Here is a 19,239-nt window from a genome sequence, read left to right as displayed (position 1 = left end):
GAAAGGCGATGGCAGGTGGGGACTGGCACGTGTACCTGGCCACCGGCTGAGGGATGGTCCCAGGGCTCACTGGCACCTGGACCCCTTTCTCCCACTCCTGTCTCCAGGGATCTGCCAACACATAGTACTCATCTGGGTTTAGCTGATAGGAGTCATGCAGCTTCATAGCAGTGATCAGGTCCGTCCTAAACACCTGGAGAGGGAGAGACAGGGTCACTGACATTTGATATTTGCATTCTTCTTCAGAGTGCTGGCAGCTGCAGGGTCACCATGGAGCTGCCGTGTAACAAGGTCACTGTATCAGCAGAGCCCGAGGCTGACCTATTACAGGAACCCCTCGGCCTGCCACGCCCTTGGCCTCTCAGGCGTGGAGGTGCCAATGGCTCACGCTACCCCCTCACTTCAACTCCACAAGCCGGCAGCAAGTCTGACAGCAGCAATGAAACCTCAGTCTCTTCCCCTGAAACTCTATGAGCTCCCAATTCAAAAGAGGGCTGCTGGTATTTCCCTCGAGGGTGCTCTCTTGGTAAATGTTTTAAGAAATGAAACTCCACTAACCATTTAACAACTTCAAGCCAAAACCCAGAACTACCAGGGCCTCCTCTTCTATACTCAGACTGCCACCACCCAGCCCTTGCCTCCCAGGGCTCCAGGGCTCATGGCAAGGTATCTGGGGAGTCGGGTCCTGGTTGGCAGGTGCCACGCAGAAGTACAGGCTGGACAAATATGGGAAAGAAGCAAGGACAGACCAACGGGGGGTCAAGTCAGAAAAGGGGCTCATAAAGAACATGTTTACACACCTTTCCCCAGCATTAACCTCTATAAGGGAAGCAGTGTTTGGGGGAAAGGAGAGGAGGGAAGGAGAGAAAAAGAAAGAAGGAAGCAAGCTACTTTACCCTCGCCTCTCCCTGCCAAAAACAGACCCACAAAACTCAAAGTACCCCTGTCCTGAGGGAGCTCCTCGCCCCTCATCAGGGGCGGAGAGGAGACCAGCCAAAGGCGGCCTCGCATGGCTGCTCCCGCCGACTGGGGCAGGGCAGGAGCACGGCACTGCCTGCCAGCGGGGCCTCGTCCTCGGGCCACCAGGGTCTCAGGGCTACACAAGGAAGCTCTGACCCTGGCATTAGCGCTGGCCCCAAGTTGTATTTGGCACAAAGCACGCCTGCATCTGTAAGCTGCACTCTCTGTTTACACAAGTCACAATGCTGAACTCTCTCTTCTTAGGACAGGGAGTTCTTTCTTAAGCTGTGAAGCACAGTTCACATTATATGCCTGCTAATAGGTCCATATTTGTTTTTCCTGCTGGCTTTTCAGACTGGTGATCACTTTAATAAACTTCACCCTAAGAAAGTCTGAGGCAGTGTCTGAATAAAAAGGCCATTTCTCTGGCCTGCCACTTTTCAACGCTGATTTTTCCCAGTCTGCCACTCCTGGTTTCTCAAGTCCTGGTAACAAGCAGTACCCTGGCTGTGCACCATCCACAAAAGCACAAGTATGATCAGGCTCCCTCACAGCACTGAGCCCACTGAAGCAGGCGCCCAGCCCAGCTGCCCAGGACCTGGATCACCCATGCCCTCCTCACCCCCAGGGAGAAAAGTTCTTTAAAGAAAAAAAAAAAAAAAAATCACAGGTCTATACCTTCAGGAAGCAAATCAGTTAAAAAACACATTCCAATTAAGTCTTATATGTTAAAAAAAAAAAAAAAAAAAAAAAAGGAGTATGCCAAAGAAGGAAAATCAAACTGAAGCAACAAGGAGAAAAGGCAGCCCACCATTCCTTTACTAAGACTCAGGGGAGGATGGTCAAGAGCTGAAGCAGATGCCCTAGATGAACTCCCCGGCCCCCGGGAGAATTTGACATTAATGCTAACCTACATATAAAGTAGTCTGAACTAGGAGCTAAACTCAGGAACTTTAGAAAAAAAAATGAGAAACCAATCAGCCTCCGGGTGAGGGCCGAGGCTGGCGCCATGGTGCTGCTCAGCCCTCCTCGGGCGCCAACTGTCCCTACTCCAATCCCCCTGTACTCTTGTCCTGAAGTAAGACAAGTGCACTGTCAACAGGAGAACACCGGTTGGGGAGGCGGCACAGACAATTAAAGCAACAAAGACAGGCAGAGCCGCTCAGCACAGAAAAGGAGGGAGGCCCTGCAGGTTCCGAAATGACAAAGGCCTGGAAACCTAAAGGCAAAAATATGGCCACCTTCCCATGAAGGTTTGAGCTAATGTCTAAGTGTCTCCTGGGATGGTTTTCTGATTTTAAAAGATATATACTACGCTTCCGCATGGGGAATGTTATTCCCCAACCCAGAAGTCCCCCATACCCCCACACAGCATCACCCAGCACTCCCCATTACACTCAGGGAAAGAAATACCTGGTGGAATGGATGCAGGCCTGTGCTCTGCAGCTACAGGAAGAGGTGGTCTCTGAAGCCGTCCCGTTAAAGAGGCAGCACAAGCCAAAGGGCTGAACCAAAGGCTCTCCTCCCGCAACCTGCCCGCCTGAAAAGTGATCAACTAAAATGCCCTTTCTGCAATCATTTAAAATCCTGAGGGCAGCCCCGGTGGTGCGGCGGTTTAGTGCCGCCTGCAGCCTGGGGTGTGATCCTGGAGACCTGGGATCGAGTCCCAGGTCAGGCTTCCTGTAGGGGGCCTGTTTCTCCCTCTGCCTGTGTCCCTGCCTCTCTCTCTCTCTCTCTCTCTCTCTCTCTCTCTGTGTGTGTCTCTATGAATAAATAAACAAAATCTTTAAAAAAATAAAAAAATAAAAATAAATAAAATAATAAAAATAAATAAAATAAAATAAAATAAAATAAAATAAAATAAAATAAAATAAAATAAAATAAAATAAAATAAAATAAAATAAAATCCTGAGAGCCTGGCAAATGTTGTCAAAGATAATGTAGCTCAGGACTGGTAGAGGCCCCTAATCAACAAAGGCCAGCAGAGGTATGCACCTAAAAGCAATTTTAAATAAAGAGACAATAGATAATAGGCAGGCAGGTAGGTAGGTAGGTAGGTAGGTAACAAAATGTGGGGGAGCAGGGAAATAGAAGATGAGAAACAAATTGAAAAAGGAGGGGAAAAAAGCCTTAAACGTAATTGCCAAAACAAAACTCCCAGAATTACAATGGGTTGTTGCCAAATAAGCCACAAATTCATGGCCAAAACTAACTTGAGGCTGGCAGTGACCGGCAGCAGCCGAACCCGCTGATCTCCTGGCCAGAGGAAAAGTTGTTGGGAGCCAGCGAAGATGAAACAGAAAAGGAAAAAAAGAATATAATTAATAATAATAGCTAACATTTACTACTGAGCACCCTGTAAGTGCTTAGTTTGTATTAATGTCTGTGTATTAACCCACTCAATCCTCACAAGAATCTGAGGAGGCAAACACACCTGTGTCATCCCCATCTTACAAATTTAAACTAAGCACGAAGAAGTTAGATAACTTTCTCGTGACTGCAGAGAGACATCGATATCAACCAACCAGGTGTGTGCCAATCTTATGTACTCATGCACACGGGCAGGACATGCACAGTCACACCATCATTCAGGAAATACCTCTGAAGGTTTTCGATCTTCATGTCTGGAGCACGAACCTCTCCTGTGCTGGGATCGGGAATTCTGTGACCAAGTAGTTGAGAGGCCTAAAGACAAATATCCAGAGAGAACAATTAAAAGTACACAAATCACTGTTGTTCACATAGTTGTGGGTTTGTTTTTTTTTTTTAAGATTTTATTTATTAGAGAGAAAGAGAGCGCACCCAGGCGCCAGCAGGAGCAGGGGGTGGGGGAGGGGAGGTGGCGAGAAGCAGACTTGCTGTGGAGCAAGGAGCCCAGGGTCCCAGGATCACAACCTGAGCCCAGGGAAGACAACCAACTGAGCCACCCAGGCGCCCCCACAGGATTGGTTGGTTGGTTTTTAAACCAAATTCAGCAAGGCTCATCTCAGCATCTCCCATGGCATCCCAAGCTGTGATGCTCCTCCACTCCCAGTACTTACTTAAGCCACTCACTTTCCAGAGCAGGCCTAACAAAATCCCTGGGTCCTCGCTATGCAGCCCAGGTACGGCACACAGGAGGAGAGGCCTTTTAAGAGCGTCATACATGTGGGGCCTTCATCTGTAAGTCTGCACTTCTTAAGAGGTTCAAAGTGTCACATTGGTAGATAGGATTTGAAAAACATTTGACTGAGTTATCAGTAACATTTCTAAATGCTAGATCATTATGTTAAATCATAATGCCACCCCCCAAAACCTAAGGGAAAAAAAAAAAGGTTTTGATTCCACAAAACAAAAATAGAGCAGCTCAGACTACAGTAGACTAAGTGCTATGGCCAAATAACTTTTAAAATTGCCTACACCCCTTTCCCAAGAAAATGCCAATGGGCTCTTTTCTGTGCCTTTCTTCCATAAGTCAAGTAACTAATGCTCTGTTATCCAGCCTTTCGCTGGCCAGCCCCAGAATCTGGAGGCCCTACCAGGACACCCGTGTCTCTTAATTGCCACCATGTCTGAGCTCCTCTCAGACCTCTCTGCAGCACCAACTCCATCCTGCTTGAGATGCTCTCTCAGTCCGGGTGCCAATTCTCCTTCCTGGTGACTACTTTGTGGTTCTTCGTCTTCCATGCATCCTGTAAACCTCAGTGTTTCTCCCTCTTGCTCCAAGTGCTGTCCCCAGGGACCGTTCATCCCTGTCCTCTCAAGTATTACCAGTGTGCCCAGGAGATCCCCACACTCCCCTCCCTGCCGAGCTCTATGTCCACTGTCACATTTAAAGACATTAAGCTCAGGGTTCCTTAGATGGATGAACTCAGAACAATAAAAACTGGCCTCAACATCTTACACCCAAACCTGTTAAGCCTCTTCTATTTCTACTTTGAGGACTACCAGTACCATTTCTACTAGAATTCAGTAATCTAGGATGTCTAGCATCCTAGACTCTACTCACTCAGGCTACATCCAATCAATGGCCAAGTTATATTCAGTGCAACTACCCAATACCTCAGAATCCTAACCTCTTTTCTCTCCACCTCCACCTCTGCCTCCTGTCACTTGTTTTATTGGTCATCTGCAGTGGCCTCCAATTTGTGGGTACCATACCAGCACCAGAGAGCTGAAATAGCTGGCACAACCGCCCCCACTGGGTGTGGGACTTTATAATTACTCACCTCTACCCAGAATACATACTGTACTGCTTCCCAGAAATTAACAAACCTCCACAAAATAAAAGTCCAAACCTGAGGGAACTGCCATTCTACCAGTAAAATTATTACCCACTCCAACAGGAAGCTTGACAAGGGACACAGAATCAACACGCCCTTAAGACCTTGAAGACATTAGGAAATAGGTTCTGCACATAAGCCTATCATCAGATTTGCAATGACCGAGACTAAAGGAGATTTCCAAGCTCCTCTCTCACAGGGAAGACTAACCTCGATCCCCAGTTCTGAAGGCTGTTACTGGGTTAACTGACTGCTGTTAGGTTAGCAGAATTAGATTTCCTACAGTGACTCTATTATACTATTCAATAAATATTTTAGAAAATTCTCCTTGAAGGGCCCAGCAGTTTGCTCAGGTCGTGATCCCAGGGTCCCGGGATCTAGTCCGCATTGAGCTTCCTGTGTGGAGCCTGCTTTTCCCTCTGCCTAAGTCTCTGCCTGCCTCTCTCTCTCTCTCTCTCAAATAAATAATAAAATCTAGTAGGTACGTCTCTTTAAACTCCAATGACTAAGAATGTCTCACTCCCACAATGGAAAAAATATTCTGGGTACACAAGGGTGCAAACCCAACTTGCAGAAGTCCCAAAACTGGTCATCAGTGGTCAAAAGGAAAAGAGAGAAGCTAAGTCAGGAACCTGGAAAGGGAAGGCAGGTAGTTCATGCCTTCAGACAGACCTCTTTTCACCCTCTGGTCCTGCAGGCCATCCTCTGGTGAGGCTTAGAGAAGAGACACAGGAGCACAAGCAACTCCAGAAGGATGCCCAAGGGTTGGTTCGTGGAGGGGAAAGAAGATATGGGGCAAAAGGCATGGTCCCTTTCCTTCGATTACTATAAAAAGGGTTAAAAACCAGATCATCAGGATCCCTGGGTGGCTCAGCAGTTTAGTGCCTGCTTTTGGCCCAGGGTGTGAAACTGGAGTCCCGGGATCGAGTCCCACATCAGGCTCCCTGCATGGAGCCTGCTTCTTCCTCTGCCTGTGTCTCTGCCTCTCCCTCTCCCTCTCTCTCTCTCTGTGTGTCTCTCATGAATGAATAAAATATTTTTTAAAAGAAAATATAAAAAAAAGATAATCTTAGAAAAATCATTCCATTGCTATCCTTTAAAAACAAGGTAAGAGTAAGGGGAGGGGAGTCTCTATAGTCAAAATACTATGAGAGTTAAAACAGAAACAACAAATTTGCTAATTTTTTAAAGTTTTATTTAAGTAATCCCTACAGGGGATCCCTGGATGCTCAGTGGTTTGGCGCCTGCCTTCGGCCCAGGGTGTGATTCTGGAGTCCTGGGATCGAGTCCCACATCAGGCTCCCTGCATGGAGCCTGCTTCTCCCTCTGCCTTTGTCTCTGCCTCTCTCTCTCTCTCTCTCTCTCTCTCTGTCACTCATGAATAAATAAATAAAATCTTAAAAAAAAAAAAAAAAAGTAATCCCTACACCCAATATGTGGCTCAAATTCACCATCGAACACCTGGGTGGCTCAGCAGTTGAGCATTTGCCTTCACCTCAGGGCATGATCCCAGGGTGCTCAGTCCGGACCCTACTTCTCTCTCTGCCTGTGTCTCTGCCTCTCTGTCCCTCATGAATAAAGTCTTAAAAAAAAAAAAAACTCACTCCAGAGATCAAGAGTCATAAACTCTTTTTCTTTTACAGATCTCATTCATACATTGGAGAGTGACAGTGTGCACAAGGGCGGTGGGGCTGAGAGAGAGGGAGAAGCAGGCTCTCTGTGAAGCAAGAGCCTAACATGAAGTGGGGCTCAATCCCAGTACCCTCAGCCACCCAGGCACCCAAGAGTCACAGGCCCTTCTGATTAAGCCAGCCAAGTATCCCCAAATTTGCTCATTTTTGTGACACCCTTGCCTCTTCTTGGGGATGTGTCAAAGTTCCTCCCAGGTAGTTTCCAAGGTTCCCAGGAAGTGCACAGCTCTATTGTCCAGGAACACAATGCCAAGTAATGGCAATCACTTAGAAACTTTTCCTAGGGCTGTTCTTATATTCTTGAAAATGGTGTCTGTGCCACATTTGCTTTTAAAACCAGCTAATGGGGCAGCCAGCCCCAGTGACTCAGCAGTTTGGCGCCACCTTCAGCCGGGGACATGATCCTGGAGTCCCGGGATCGAGTCCCACATCAGGCTCCCTGCATGGAGCCTGCTTCTCCCTCTGCCTGTGTCTCTGCTTCTCTCTCTGTGTCTCTCATGAATAAATAAATAAAATATTTTAAAAATAAATAAAACCAGGTAACTAAAGATGCTACAAATTTGGTATCTGATAGTATTATCCAATACTGGATGCTGGTCCACTCAAAAGTGGTCTATTCCTCTTCCTTCTAATTTAATGCAAAAGGAAGGAGAGAAACAGTAATCTATTAAACTCACTTTGCAGAAAGGGAAAGACTGGGCAAAAAGGCAAAATTTAAGTTATCACTGGCAAAAGGGATGTTCGTAAAAGCGAAAAGCCAGTAATCACCCAAATATCTGCAAACTGCACGAGTAATCATTTTATGATATCCATACAATTTACTACCCAAATTGTGCTATATCCATACAGTGGAGTACTACCCAGCAATAAAGAAGAGAAAGAATGAGCTATTGATAGGCAACATGTTGGAATCATTATGTGGAATGAAAGAAGCCAGACAAAAAAAAGTATATATTACATTATCCCATTTATATAAAACTCTGGAAGATATAAACTAATCTATAGTGACAAAGTAGATCAGAGGTGGACTAGGGAAAAGAGGGAAGGATTATCTTGAGTGTTAGGATTTCATGGGTACAAACACTGCAAAATGTGTCAAACTGTATACCTGAAATATATGCAGAAAGCAAGTGATGGTTTCCTACCACCCATTAACAGTAAAGGAAAAGATAATGCTCCATCTTACTTCACACAGGTAACTTGTATAAAACCTAGACTTTGCTGCTGAACTAGGTGAGAATCCGGACAGAGACCCAGAGGATCCTTCCACATCCAACAGCAGATATTTGTTGCTGGTGATCTCCTCTCCCTGGTTTACTTGCTTCCAAGAACTATGTCACGAGCTATCAGGTGCCAAGGCACTGATGACTACAACATCCGGCAGACCTAAGTTGGTACTGTGCACACAGCCGGTTTCCAAAAAAAAAAAAAAAAAAAATTTCAAGTGGAAAAAAATATAGTGTTGCGGAGGACCGTCATGCTCACCAAGAGTCACCACCACTGTAACTCAAGAACTGAAGGTGCAGGCACCAAGAATATACCCATTTTACTTATTTAAAGATAGGTTTGGTTTTGTTTTTAAAGATGTACTTACTTATTTTAGAGAGAGAAAGTGAGTATAAGCAAAGCACAAAGGTGAGGGGACTTCAAGCAGACTCCCCACTGAGTGCAGAGTCCTGAGGGGCTAGATATCAACCCTGAGATCATGATCTGATGCTACATCGACTGAGCCACCTGGGCACCCCTCCAATATAGGTTTAAAAAAAAAATGATATGGTTTTGAACTGTAGGGAAAATGAGGTCATGGAAAATAAAGCAGTAATGCATTTAAAGACAGCTTGTTGGGGCCATACTGCCTCCTGACAGGAATGCACCGACATCTGCAGAAATATTCACAGTCTACCGGCAACAGACTGAAGTCCTGGCAGTATTATATAATCAATTCTCCCTACAATCACGCTTTTCCGGGGAACCTCCCAAGTGGTCAAGACACTCCCAGAATATTATCCAAACAAAATAATTTGCTTCCTCTTTTAATTAAATAGTCATGTTTTTTCCAAAACTTTTTTTTTTGAAGTATGTTGGGTGAAAACAAACAAAAATTAAAACCAGAACTGAAGAGTTTTAAAATACCATGAGGACCCAGAGATAGTGATTTATGCTACAGCAATACACTAGCCACTTAAAGCCCACGCGCTAAGATTACACTTGCATGGTGCTGCATTTTGTTTGTTTTCAGAATGTTAACATTTAATGGCAAACTAAACTAAGAATACGACAAGTAAAATTCTTTATTTTCTTGTTGCTTTCAGGAGAGGAGTTGGGAACTTTAAAAATTTGGTAATGATGTCTACAACTACTTTACTGCCCATACACAAGATAGGATTATGTAAAGTCCACTCTAGTGACAAGTTTAAGAGAATTTAAAAATTCTGAACACACGGGCAGCCCTGGTGGCACAGCGGTTTGGCGCCGCCTGCAGCCTGGGGTGTGATCCTGGAGTCCCGGGATCAAGTCCCACATAGAGCTCTGCGTGGAGCCTGCTTCTCCCTCTCCCTGTGTCTCTGCCTCTCTCTCTGTGTGTCTATGAATAAATAAATAAATAAATAAATAAACAAACAAACAAACAAACAAAAATCTTTAAAAAAAAAAATCTGAACACATACACCGTTTAAGAACAATTCTCTAATTAAACACTGAAAATTCAGAATAGAGAAAACATCTTGTTTTTTTTTTTTTTTTGAAGATTGAATAAATAATTCATGAGAGACACACTGAGAGACAGAGACACAGGCAGAGGGAGAAGCAGGCTCCATGCATGGAGCCCTAATTGGGACTGGATCCCGGACTCCAGGATCACGCCCTGGGCTGAAGGCGGCACTTAACCGCTGAGCCACCTAGGCGTCCCAGTACCTTGTTTTAATATCCTCAAACTCCTGCTGAAACAGAATTTTGTTATGTGACAATAAAATTTATAAAAGGTCATGAGCATGGCTCCCGTTCATGCACAGAGCATTCTGAACCCTGCTTTCGGGTCCTAGTAGGCAGGTATCTCAAACACTCTCCTTTAAAATTAAAAATAGCCATGTTTCTTGCCCTAGATCTAAAATAAGGAAAAACCTCAAGAGTAAATCTAATACACACTGCACACACTCCACTGGTAGTAACTCATGTGTGTGATAAGCCAGGTTGTGGAGCACATGTAGGGTTCAGAAATTGAAAAGGTCTGGTGTTCACACCACCACAAAATGTTAATTTTGAGAGAACCTCACCAATGACCAAACACCCAATCTCCTAGGACTCCAAAACTGCTTCTAGACACCAAGTAACATGCTGGTGTCTTTAGTAGTGTTAAACCAGCTTAACAAAGTAAGGCACTTAGGAGCAACGAGAATCAAGCCCAGCAGATCAGCTTGTATCACAAAACTGCAGACCTGAAACACACCTTATGCATTACTGGAAAGCTAGGGACAGCCCTGTACAAAGCAAGCAGTCCTGTGGAAATTCTCACTGGCAAGTAAGCCAATTTAATGTAGTTATTAGCTATTTGCTTTAATTGCAAGAAAGAAGACAAAATTCTAATGTAACTGCTGTTTCTATCAAGGGCTGACCCTACACCTCATCTATCCCCAGCATAACTTAGCTCCATGGTCTAAGTTGCTTCCACATTCCAAAATACAAAAGCTTAATGTATAGATTAAAAAAACTGGCTCAGGAATGTTTCAACATAAATATACTTGGGCTTTCAACCAACTGACACACAAGTGTTTCACAGTTACCAAGTCCTCCTCCCAACGTCCAAGTCCAATGGCTACAGATTAGGCCATGGGACTAGATCATTTTGTGCTAATTGCTCAAGCCCAAGAGGATGCTTGCTCTGCCTGTCAACGTCAAAGCCAAGCCACAAGTCGGGTTTGAAAAGGGACAAAGCCATCTCTGTGTGACTTGAGGACACATGGGTTTAGTACACATTCTGCAATATTTAAACCAAAATCCCTACATTTTAAGAATGCTTATACAACCCATTAGTGTCACCAAGAAGCGACTGATGGGAGAAAAGAATAAATTAAAAGTATAGTCAAATAGGAATAAAAGTGGAAGCAGAGTTAACCTTCATGCAAAAGAGAAACCACCAAAGACTTTCATGAAGGTAACCAAGCACAGCCAATCAAATTAAGAAAATGAAGGTAAATCATCAAAAAATTTAAGGGAACTCATTAAATGAGGTGAGACATGAAGAGGTACAAGGCAGAAAGTATGTTCCATACACTAAAATTTTGGTCTCTCTTCACTGTTTATCTGTAAGCTGGAAAAAGTCCTCATATAACTTTATGTTTACCACTCATCAACCTGAATTACCAAATGCAAAATTAGTAGGTGTGAATTTAGCTCAGCACTCTTCTGCTCATTCATCATCACAGGTGATGGAGTAGAGCTCAGCTGATAACTGAAGAAGACAGAAATGTTTCAGGGCCAGTACAGGTGTGGAAACTAGGCCACCAAGGAGGGTCCCCCCCAAAAGGTACCTGGTTCCAGACTCTCAACAACACGCGAGGCCTTCCCACAGGGAAGTCAACACAGCCCTGCTATTTAGGAAATTCAGCAGAAAAAGGAAGCCCTGCTTCACAACTTCAGGAAAAACTTTCAAGTATCTCAGCACTCTTCTCTCATTGTTTAGAAAAAAAGAAGAAACAAAAAACCTTTTCAAAAAAATTTCCCTCTGGGTCTTTGAGAAGCACATTTATAACCAAAAAATTCCAAAATTATCATTTACATTCAGCTCCCTTATCTTAGCCAAAGATCCCATATTTTGAAAAGAAAAAAAAATGTGTCAAATGGACAGTACTCATTAAGTAATATTTAATTATCTTATTTTTACTAGAAAAAAGTATAAGGATGATGATCAGAGCTGTTAATTGGCCTGAGAGAACAATCCAAATTCCTTCCAAAAGGAAGGACACTTGATGTTTTAATTTGCTTCTATAGCTTAACTGAAGATAAAAATGCAATCTCCTTCAAGTTTTGGAAATACTGACAATAGCTGGTGGATCCCATTTCCACATTTGCCAAAACCCCTAAGGACACAGGATCCTGGGCTGGGAAGCAGGAAACCAAGGGCTCTTTTTCCTGGGCCACACCCTGGCACAGTAATTAACTTCAGAGACTGACTAGGGCCACCCAGTCCCGGGAGTCCAGCAATTACAGAAGCAGCCAGCAAATACCCCAATGCTACTTCGTCCGCTGTGGGGCCAGTCCTCCACAGGGCACCTGGACAAAGGCTTCAACAGCTCCAACTGCAACTGGATGAGGGCTTGCACTGGCACAGAAACTACCCATGCGGCCCCAACTGTAAATACCACTCTGGTATTCCCCTGGATCAGGCCAGAAAACAAAGCAAAGGACTCCAGCCCAGAGGCCAGCAGGGCCCAGGCGTGACTGCGGCGGTGGCGTGGCCCCGCGCTGACGTCTGCGGCTGCCTCTCCTCCACTTGGACAAGTTCTGCATTGGGCTGGGAACTGCTGCCAAAATCCTGTCAGGGCTGCAGGCCGGAGAGGCTGGGGAGTGGCCACTGCACAGACCCAGCCCTCCTTGCGGTGCAGCCTTTCCCAAGTGCCCAGACCCACCTGAGAGCGGGCTCAGTTCTGTGCACCCAACTGCGAGGGCCCAAAGCACCCCATTCAGATCACCCCGCGCTCACACAGAAAGATGGGCTACGACACAAACAAGCTGGCTGGTGCCAGAGGCCTTCACTGTGGCTGCAAAGGGGATCCCATGGCACGGATACGTATGCATTTTTATAAGCTGTGGCGTTCCGAGGGTGCTGAGCGAGAGCCGCTGGTTTACCTCTGTCGTCCTCTACCACCGTTACCGCGTGGGCAGGCCTGAGCCATCGACAGGCCTGGGCCGACCTACTGTCGTAAGGCACCAACAGATGCTTCATACTGAACCTACTACATGACAAAAGGGCGGGCTGCCTACCTTCTAGGACAGCTGACAGCTGTCACTCCCTTCCTCCACCACTACCCTGGGATTTCCACACCAGCCTTAGAGCAGGCTAGAACCCAGCTTTGCGGTCTACCTCGTTTAACCCTCCAGGACTCCTCATCGCTCTGCTTCCACCTCCTTCAGGGAAGCCAGCGGAGAGGAATGCATTAAGAGGAAGAGGAAAATGGTTGTCACACCATTAAAGGGACATTTGATGGACACATTTTGGTGTACTCTGGGTACTCACTCCTTCCTTTCTAACAAGAGTTCTGAGTGGGAACTCCTATTTAGATGAAACATTTGGTCTTCTAGGGCTGTTATGAGCCTAACTGTGTCCCCCTGAAATTCTTCTGTTGAAGGCTGACCCCTAGTACCTCAGATCAGAATGTGACTTCGTTTGGACAAAAGCCTTTAAAGGGGTGATTAAGTTAAACTGAGGTAATCAGGGGGACACCTCAGTGGCTTGGTTGGTTAAGTGTCTGCCTTGGGCTCAGGTCATGATGCTGGGGTCCTGGGATCAGGTTCCCTGCCCAGTGGGGAGTCGGCGTCTCCCTTTGCCCCTTCCCCCTGCTTGTGCTCTTTCTCTCAAATAAATAAAACCTCTTAAAAAAATGAGGTCATTAGGGTTGACCCTAATTTTATCTCACTGATGTCCTTAAGAGAACATTTAGATACACAAAGACACCAAGAATACACATGCTCAGAAGACCACATGAGGGCACGGTAAGAAGGCAGGCCAAGGACAAAGATCTCAGAAGACCCCAAACTTGCTGATATCTTGATCTGAGACTTCCAGAACCGTGAGAAAGAAAATTATCTGTTGAAAAAAGAAAGAAAGAAAGAAAAGAAAGAAAAGAAAGAAAAAAAAGAAAGAAAGAAAATTATATGTTGCTTAAGCCACCCAGTCTGTGGTATTTGTTATAGGAGCCCAAAAAGATGAATACAAGAGCCTTTAGGGCTATTAGGAGCCCCTGGATAGCTGGATAGCTAGCTGAGAAGGACGAGAGGAGGCCATAGTCCACAATGGTCGTCACTAACCACATTCAACTTTTTAATTTACATTTTAATTAATTAAAATTAAACAAAATCAGGCAGCCCGGATGGCTCAGTGGTTTAGCACCACCTTCGGCCCAGGATATGATCCTGGAGACTCGGAATTGAGTCCCACGTTGGGCTCCCTGAATGGAGCCTGCTTCTCCCTCTGCCTGTGTCTCTACCTCTCTCTCTTTCTGTCTTTCATGAATAAATAAAATCTTTGAAAAAAAATTAAAAAAATAAATAAAAAATAAATTTAAAAAAAATATTAAACAAAATCTTCTCCATTACATTAGATTAGAACATTTCCATCCTATTGGGCAGCACTAGACCAGAAAGAGTCTGAGAGAACGTTCCAGATGAATGTTTCAAGATTTTATTTTAAGTAACCCCCAATGTGGGGCTCAACCTCACAACCCAAGATTGAAAGTCACATGCTCTATGGACTGAGTCAGCCAGGTGCCTCCACAAGAACCTTTTCAAACCTGGCTCTCAGGGAGGAAATGAAGCAGCAGCGAGGGCAAACAGAGGGAGCCTAACCCTGTTGCTCAATGCCAAAAAATATTAAACCTTGTATTAGGCATTTTTATTTTTAGTATATGAAAGTAATTCATGAAACCTTCTTCTGATTAATTCTGAATCTAAAAAAGCAAAACTTTTTTACAGCTGCTGTCAGACAAAATTGTCTATTGGAACAAACAGCAAGCATTTATTGAGTACTTATGACTCCTGAGGACACTCTGATGGGCACCACAGGGGGCAGAAAGAAATATTCAGCAGGTTTTTGCCCCCAGAAGAAAAAAGCCTAAAAACAGAAAAACAGGTACTGAAGGCCGGGCAAGGACAAGTGCTAAGACGCTCAGAAGGCACTCCCAAGGGCCCCACCAGGGGTGGGGACTGCAGCACCTTGCCCTGAGGTCAAGGGGAAGCCCTACCCTCTGGGGCCCCCAACCCTCGTCTCCCACATCCCGTCTCCCACATCCCGTCTCCCACATCCCGCATCCCCGCACCGCAGCCCCGCACCGGCTAACTCTCGCCCAGGGGCCCGGCACCAGCGGCTCCATCTGCTGAGCCGGCCCTGGGCTCTTGCCGCGCTTACCTCGGCGCTTACCTCGGCACCGACCTGGTACCGACTCGGTACCAACAGCCCTCCTGCCACCCCGACTCGGCCCCCGCCCCGTGCCTGCGCACCCACTGCCCCGAGACGGCACCCCCGCCCCGTGACCACGCACCCACTGCCCCGTGACCGCACACCCACTGCCCTGTGACCGCGCACCCACTGCCCCGTGACCGTGCACCCCCACACGCCCCCCGCCCCATGACTGCACACCCACTGCTCCGTGCCCATGCACCCCCGCAAGACTGTGCACCCACTGCTCCATGCCCATGCACCCCCCGCCCCACCCAGTGACCGCACCCCCACTGCTCCATGCCCATGGGGAGTGGCGAACCCTGCCACTCCCGATGCCCACGCCATGCCTGCACTGGAGGCTCCCAACCCAGAGCCTCGTGGAGTTCTCTCCCACCCAGGGTGCCAGGTTGAAGTCTCAGTCTTCATGCTTCAGGCCCCTCCCCTACACTTCTCAGTGTGGCCACCTTCAGCTGCAAAGCTGTGCTAACTTACAGCTTGTGCTCAACCACAAACCTAAAAAATAGTCCTGTTTGCCAAATAACTATTTCTTCCTTCAGGACCTGCCCAAATCTCAATCCTGCATTTCCCCAGCCCCTTCTGTTCTCTGAATTTGTGCCCGCATATATACATTTCCACCAAGCATGAAAAAGACACCTCTATTCTCCCCTAATGACTTTGTGGTCAAAACTGGATTTCATGTAGGTCTGAGTTCCTTGAAAGCAGGCCTGACACTTTTCCCATCATGCAGTAAAGCAAGCAGGTTTCCTGAGTTTAATCTGTAATATAAAACATAAGCTAAGGGGCTGGAGCTCAGGCACTGTGCTAGGTACAAAATTTCCTCATTATCTGAGAGGAGCTCTTCAAGTAGCATGTTAGCTTCTCAATACACAGAAGCTTGTATGACATTTATTTTGAGTGCCTGGAAGCCAACTAACTTCTGGTTCTCAGCTGTACTGTGAAAACATGAGGATGCCAGAGAGCAGAGATGCAGACAGCAGTAGTATTAAATACAGTCACGTTCAAAATCAAGTGAAGAGCATGGACCCCCGACTTACTGAAAACCGATGCTTAATATTTTCACATACATTAAGCAGTCTTCAACCTCCCTCTGTATCAGGCTGGACTAGTCGATTATTAACTGGCTTCAATTAAGTCCCCTCTTCATAAATAGCAACTCTAAATGCCATAAATGATGTTTAGGAAAAACAGACATACCAGTGACTTCTAGAACTGGATTACTCATCCTTGGATAACACACCAGAAGCCTGAGGAATGCCCACCTGCAGTCAACCTCACCAGAAAGACTGGGTTACAGACCTGGAGTATCACACTCACATGTGATGTCTCTAGGCCTTGGCTTTCTCTGACCTGCCTGATATGTGAAGGGCCTCAGCTATTTAAAGCATTACATTAAAAAATCATGTTTTCACACTGACCCAAACCCGGGTAGGCTCCAAGAACAACAAAGCAAGACTTACTGCCATTGTCGTCAGAATCCTCACTGCTGCTGGGAAGGCGACCTCGTTTCATGATCTCCCCGGGAAACAGCAGGCAGCCTGCAAAGCAATGAGACAGCACTTAACCCAAGATGATAATACACAATCATCAAGTTGTGCTTCAGATGGCAGCCCAGGATTTACAGCACACAAAAGCAAACAATCAGCTTTAAGTAGCATTTGAATTGTAAACAGTAAAAAGACCAAAGATACATAATTAGGTGCAATCATTAACAGAACAGGTTTAAAAAGGAGGGGGAGGGGTAAAGAAGTCACGTATCAGTAGGTCTCTCAGTAGGTCTCCCAAAGGTGCCAGGTTTCTCTCTAGTTCCAGTGACATTATCACTACAACTACTCCAGGAGTCTTTTTAGCTGACTGGCGGCAAGCACTGCAGAAAAAAACCCGCGGCAATGAGCACAGTGCTTCCTCACTACAGACAGATTCATATTTTACGTGTGTATATGGGGGATGGGGAGTGAGGCTGTGCCTGAATGTGTGAATATTTATACTGCACTGGGCATGATTATGCTTCTCAGGCAAATTTTGCTAAAATAATCCTAAAAGCCAAATAACCTGGAGTTCTAGGAACAAAATAAATGGGGTATTAGGAAAGTAAATATCTCCTCCAGCTATCTCCAAACCCTCAGCAGCATTCACAGCTACAAGAGGAAGGGACCAGACATTATCTGATACAGCCCCCTCTCCTTCACTCAAAAGGAAACTGAAGCCAAAAGAAGTTCAAGCAGCAATTTGCCCAAGGTCATACTGTGGGCAGGAGCTGGGAATTCCAAATCCAATTTCACTGCATTTCACGCATTTCACCCAACTCCTTACAGCCTGGTCCAACCTATCCTAGCCAGACACCTGGCCCACCTTGCGGACTCCTTTCCTTCCAAGTGGTTAACAGGCCTCCCGCATCACCAGGTAAGAGAAAGACTACTCAGGAAAGAGGACAGTGGACCAAGATTATAAAGACTGATTCCCCGGTCATATTCACACAGGCGGCTCTTTAAAGAAATCCTAAAAGCTTTTCCAAAGTGAAATTACTGATCCCCTCGACATACTTAGGAATGTGATCTTACTGCAAAGCAATGAATCCCAATGAGGGAGGAGGGCTTTTCACTGTCAGAAGTACCCACTCAGCCCCTCAAGGAAAGTACATCCCAAGCTCCCCCTCACTGGGAATCGCAGCATTACAGCGGGGTAGGTTTTTCACAGGATGGTGCACAGGAATGCTGTGGATCAAAATGTGGAGAACCACTGTATTGGAACAAGACAGAAAATTAGAAACTCAAAGCTCTACTCTAAAATGGACCTATAAAAGAGCTGACCAAAAAAAGCAGAAAACACATCATACAATAAAGTCTGTTCCCCACCTATCAAACAGACCTACATGGATACACTAAAATACTCAGGCCCCTGATCTATAATTCTAATACTTGATATTTTCTTTCTGAGACACTCACCAGTTAAGGTTTTTGGTTTTTTGTTTACCAATGAATTCTTCAAAAACCATTAACGAAAGAATTTACCAGGTGGCAGCCCAAACATGAGTTGTGATCTGGGCCATGGGCTATCTTCGGGCTAGGGTTTCATACTTTGGAGCGGGGTCACAGTCCTACATTGAACCCACCCACCCCTTTTCGGCAGAGCCCCATTCACCCGTAAGTAACACTCAAGCAATCCAGAACTTGGCCCGGGGGAAGGCCCATTCCAGTCAGAAGCTTCCACGGCCAACAAACACCTGTGGCCAACTCCCCACTTGGAAGGACTATCTTCCCTGCCCTGACACTACATGCCAAAAACACCAACTAATGACAACTAAACACTCCTCCAACCTTCCAGGGAGGGCAGTCCTGCTCTCTTTCCAACAGGAGGCCCAAGGAGAAAAAGGAAAAGCAAGGACCACTCACTCCTAACAATAGCTTCAGGTCTCCAAAACCTATTTACACCAAAGAGCTTTAAAAAAGGAAGGAGGGAGGGTAAGCGATCTAAAGAGGAATTCCTTAAAAGTAATGGTGTGCAGGGACGCCTGGGTGGCTCAGCAGTGGAGAGCGGCTGCCTTCGGGCGTGATCCTCTGAGTCCCGGGATTGAGTCCCCCAGCAGGCTTCCTGCATGGAACCTGCTTCTCCCTCTGCCTATGTTCTCTGCCTCTCTGTCCCTCTCATGAATAAATAAAATCTTTAAAATAAAAAAAAAAAGTCTTCCTCCTAGACTTCAGCCTCCAGTCCTCACCCAACCCAAACATTCAAACACAACTCCCAGAGTAAACACCCAGTTCAACAGTCACTAAATGAAAAACGCAAGCATTAGCCAAAACGGAATGATGCTCCTAAACACACACTCTCTCAAGCAAAATTACACAAGTGAAAGAATAAAAATAGTATTTTCCTCCTAATGAACTCCATTTTCAACCACCCTGAAAGACCTTGAGAAGAAAGGACAATTGAGAATGCTATACTGTACTTCTCCAGGGATCCTGGCATGGTAATGGGGGTTACTGCGCAGAATTTCCTCTGTGGCTCGGATGTGCTTAAACCTTGACATCAAGCTGGTCTATCTCACCTGGGGTTACTTGCTGTATCACGAAATCAAAGTACATGTTAGGATCTTTAAGATACACAATACAGTGGATGTACACTTCAAACAACTGTTCAATAGAAGCCGGTGTGAGAA

General features: G+C 45.8%; 1 protein-coding gene across 12 annotated transcripts in view; it reads right to left on the bottom strand.

Annotated features, from left to right (window-relative positions):
• Positions 1-19,239, bottom strand: part of JADE1 (jade family PHD finger 1) — a 64,267-nt gene that overhangs the window by 28,422 nt on the left and 16,606 nt on the right. For 8 of the 12 annotated variants that reach the window (XM_041758200.1, XM_041758205.1, XM_041758201.1 and 5 more), the window contains exons 2-4: positions 16,544-16,621; positions 3,560-3,645; positions 36-193 (exon numbers count right to left, since the gene is read on the bottom strand). In XM_041758200.1, coding sequence (XP_041614134.1) covers positions 36-193; positions 3,560-3,645; positions 16,544-16,595 — 296 coding nt within the window. In that variant the 5' untranslated portion in view covers positions 16,596-16,621. Of the gene's footprint in view, positions 1-35; positions 194-3,173; positions 3,217-3,559; positions 3,646-16,543; positions 16,622-19,239 lie in introns of all 12 variants that reach the window. The other 4 variants (XM_041758208.1, XM_041758209.1, XM_041758211.1 and 1 more) reach the window with 1 other exon arrangement.

This window comes from Vulpes lagopus, chromosome 6 (assembly GCF_018345385.1).
Source record: "Vulpes lagopus strain Blue_001 chromosome 6, ASM1834538v1, whole genome shotgun sequence".
Lineage (NCBI taxonomy): Eukaryota > Metazoa > Chordata > Mammalia > Carnivora > Canidae > Vulpes > Vulpes lagopus.
Note: the sequence above shows the minus strand (reverse complement) of the source record. Positions and strands in the feature narration are given on the sequence as shown.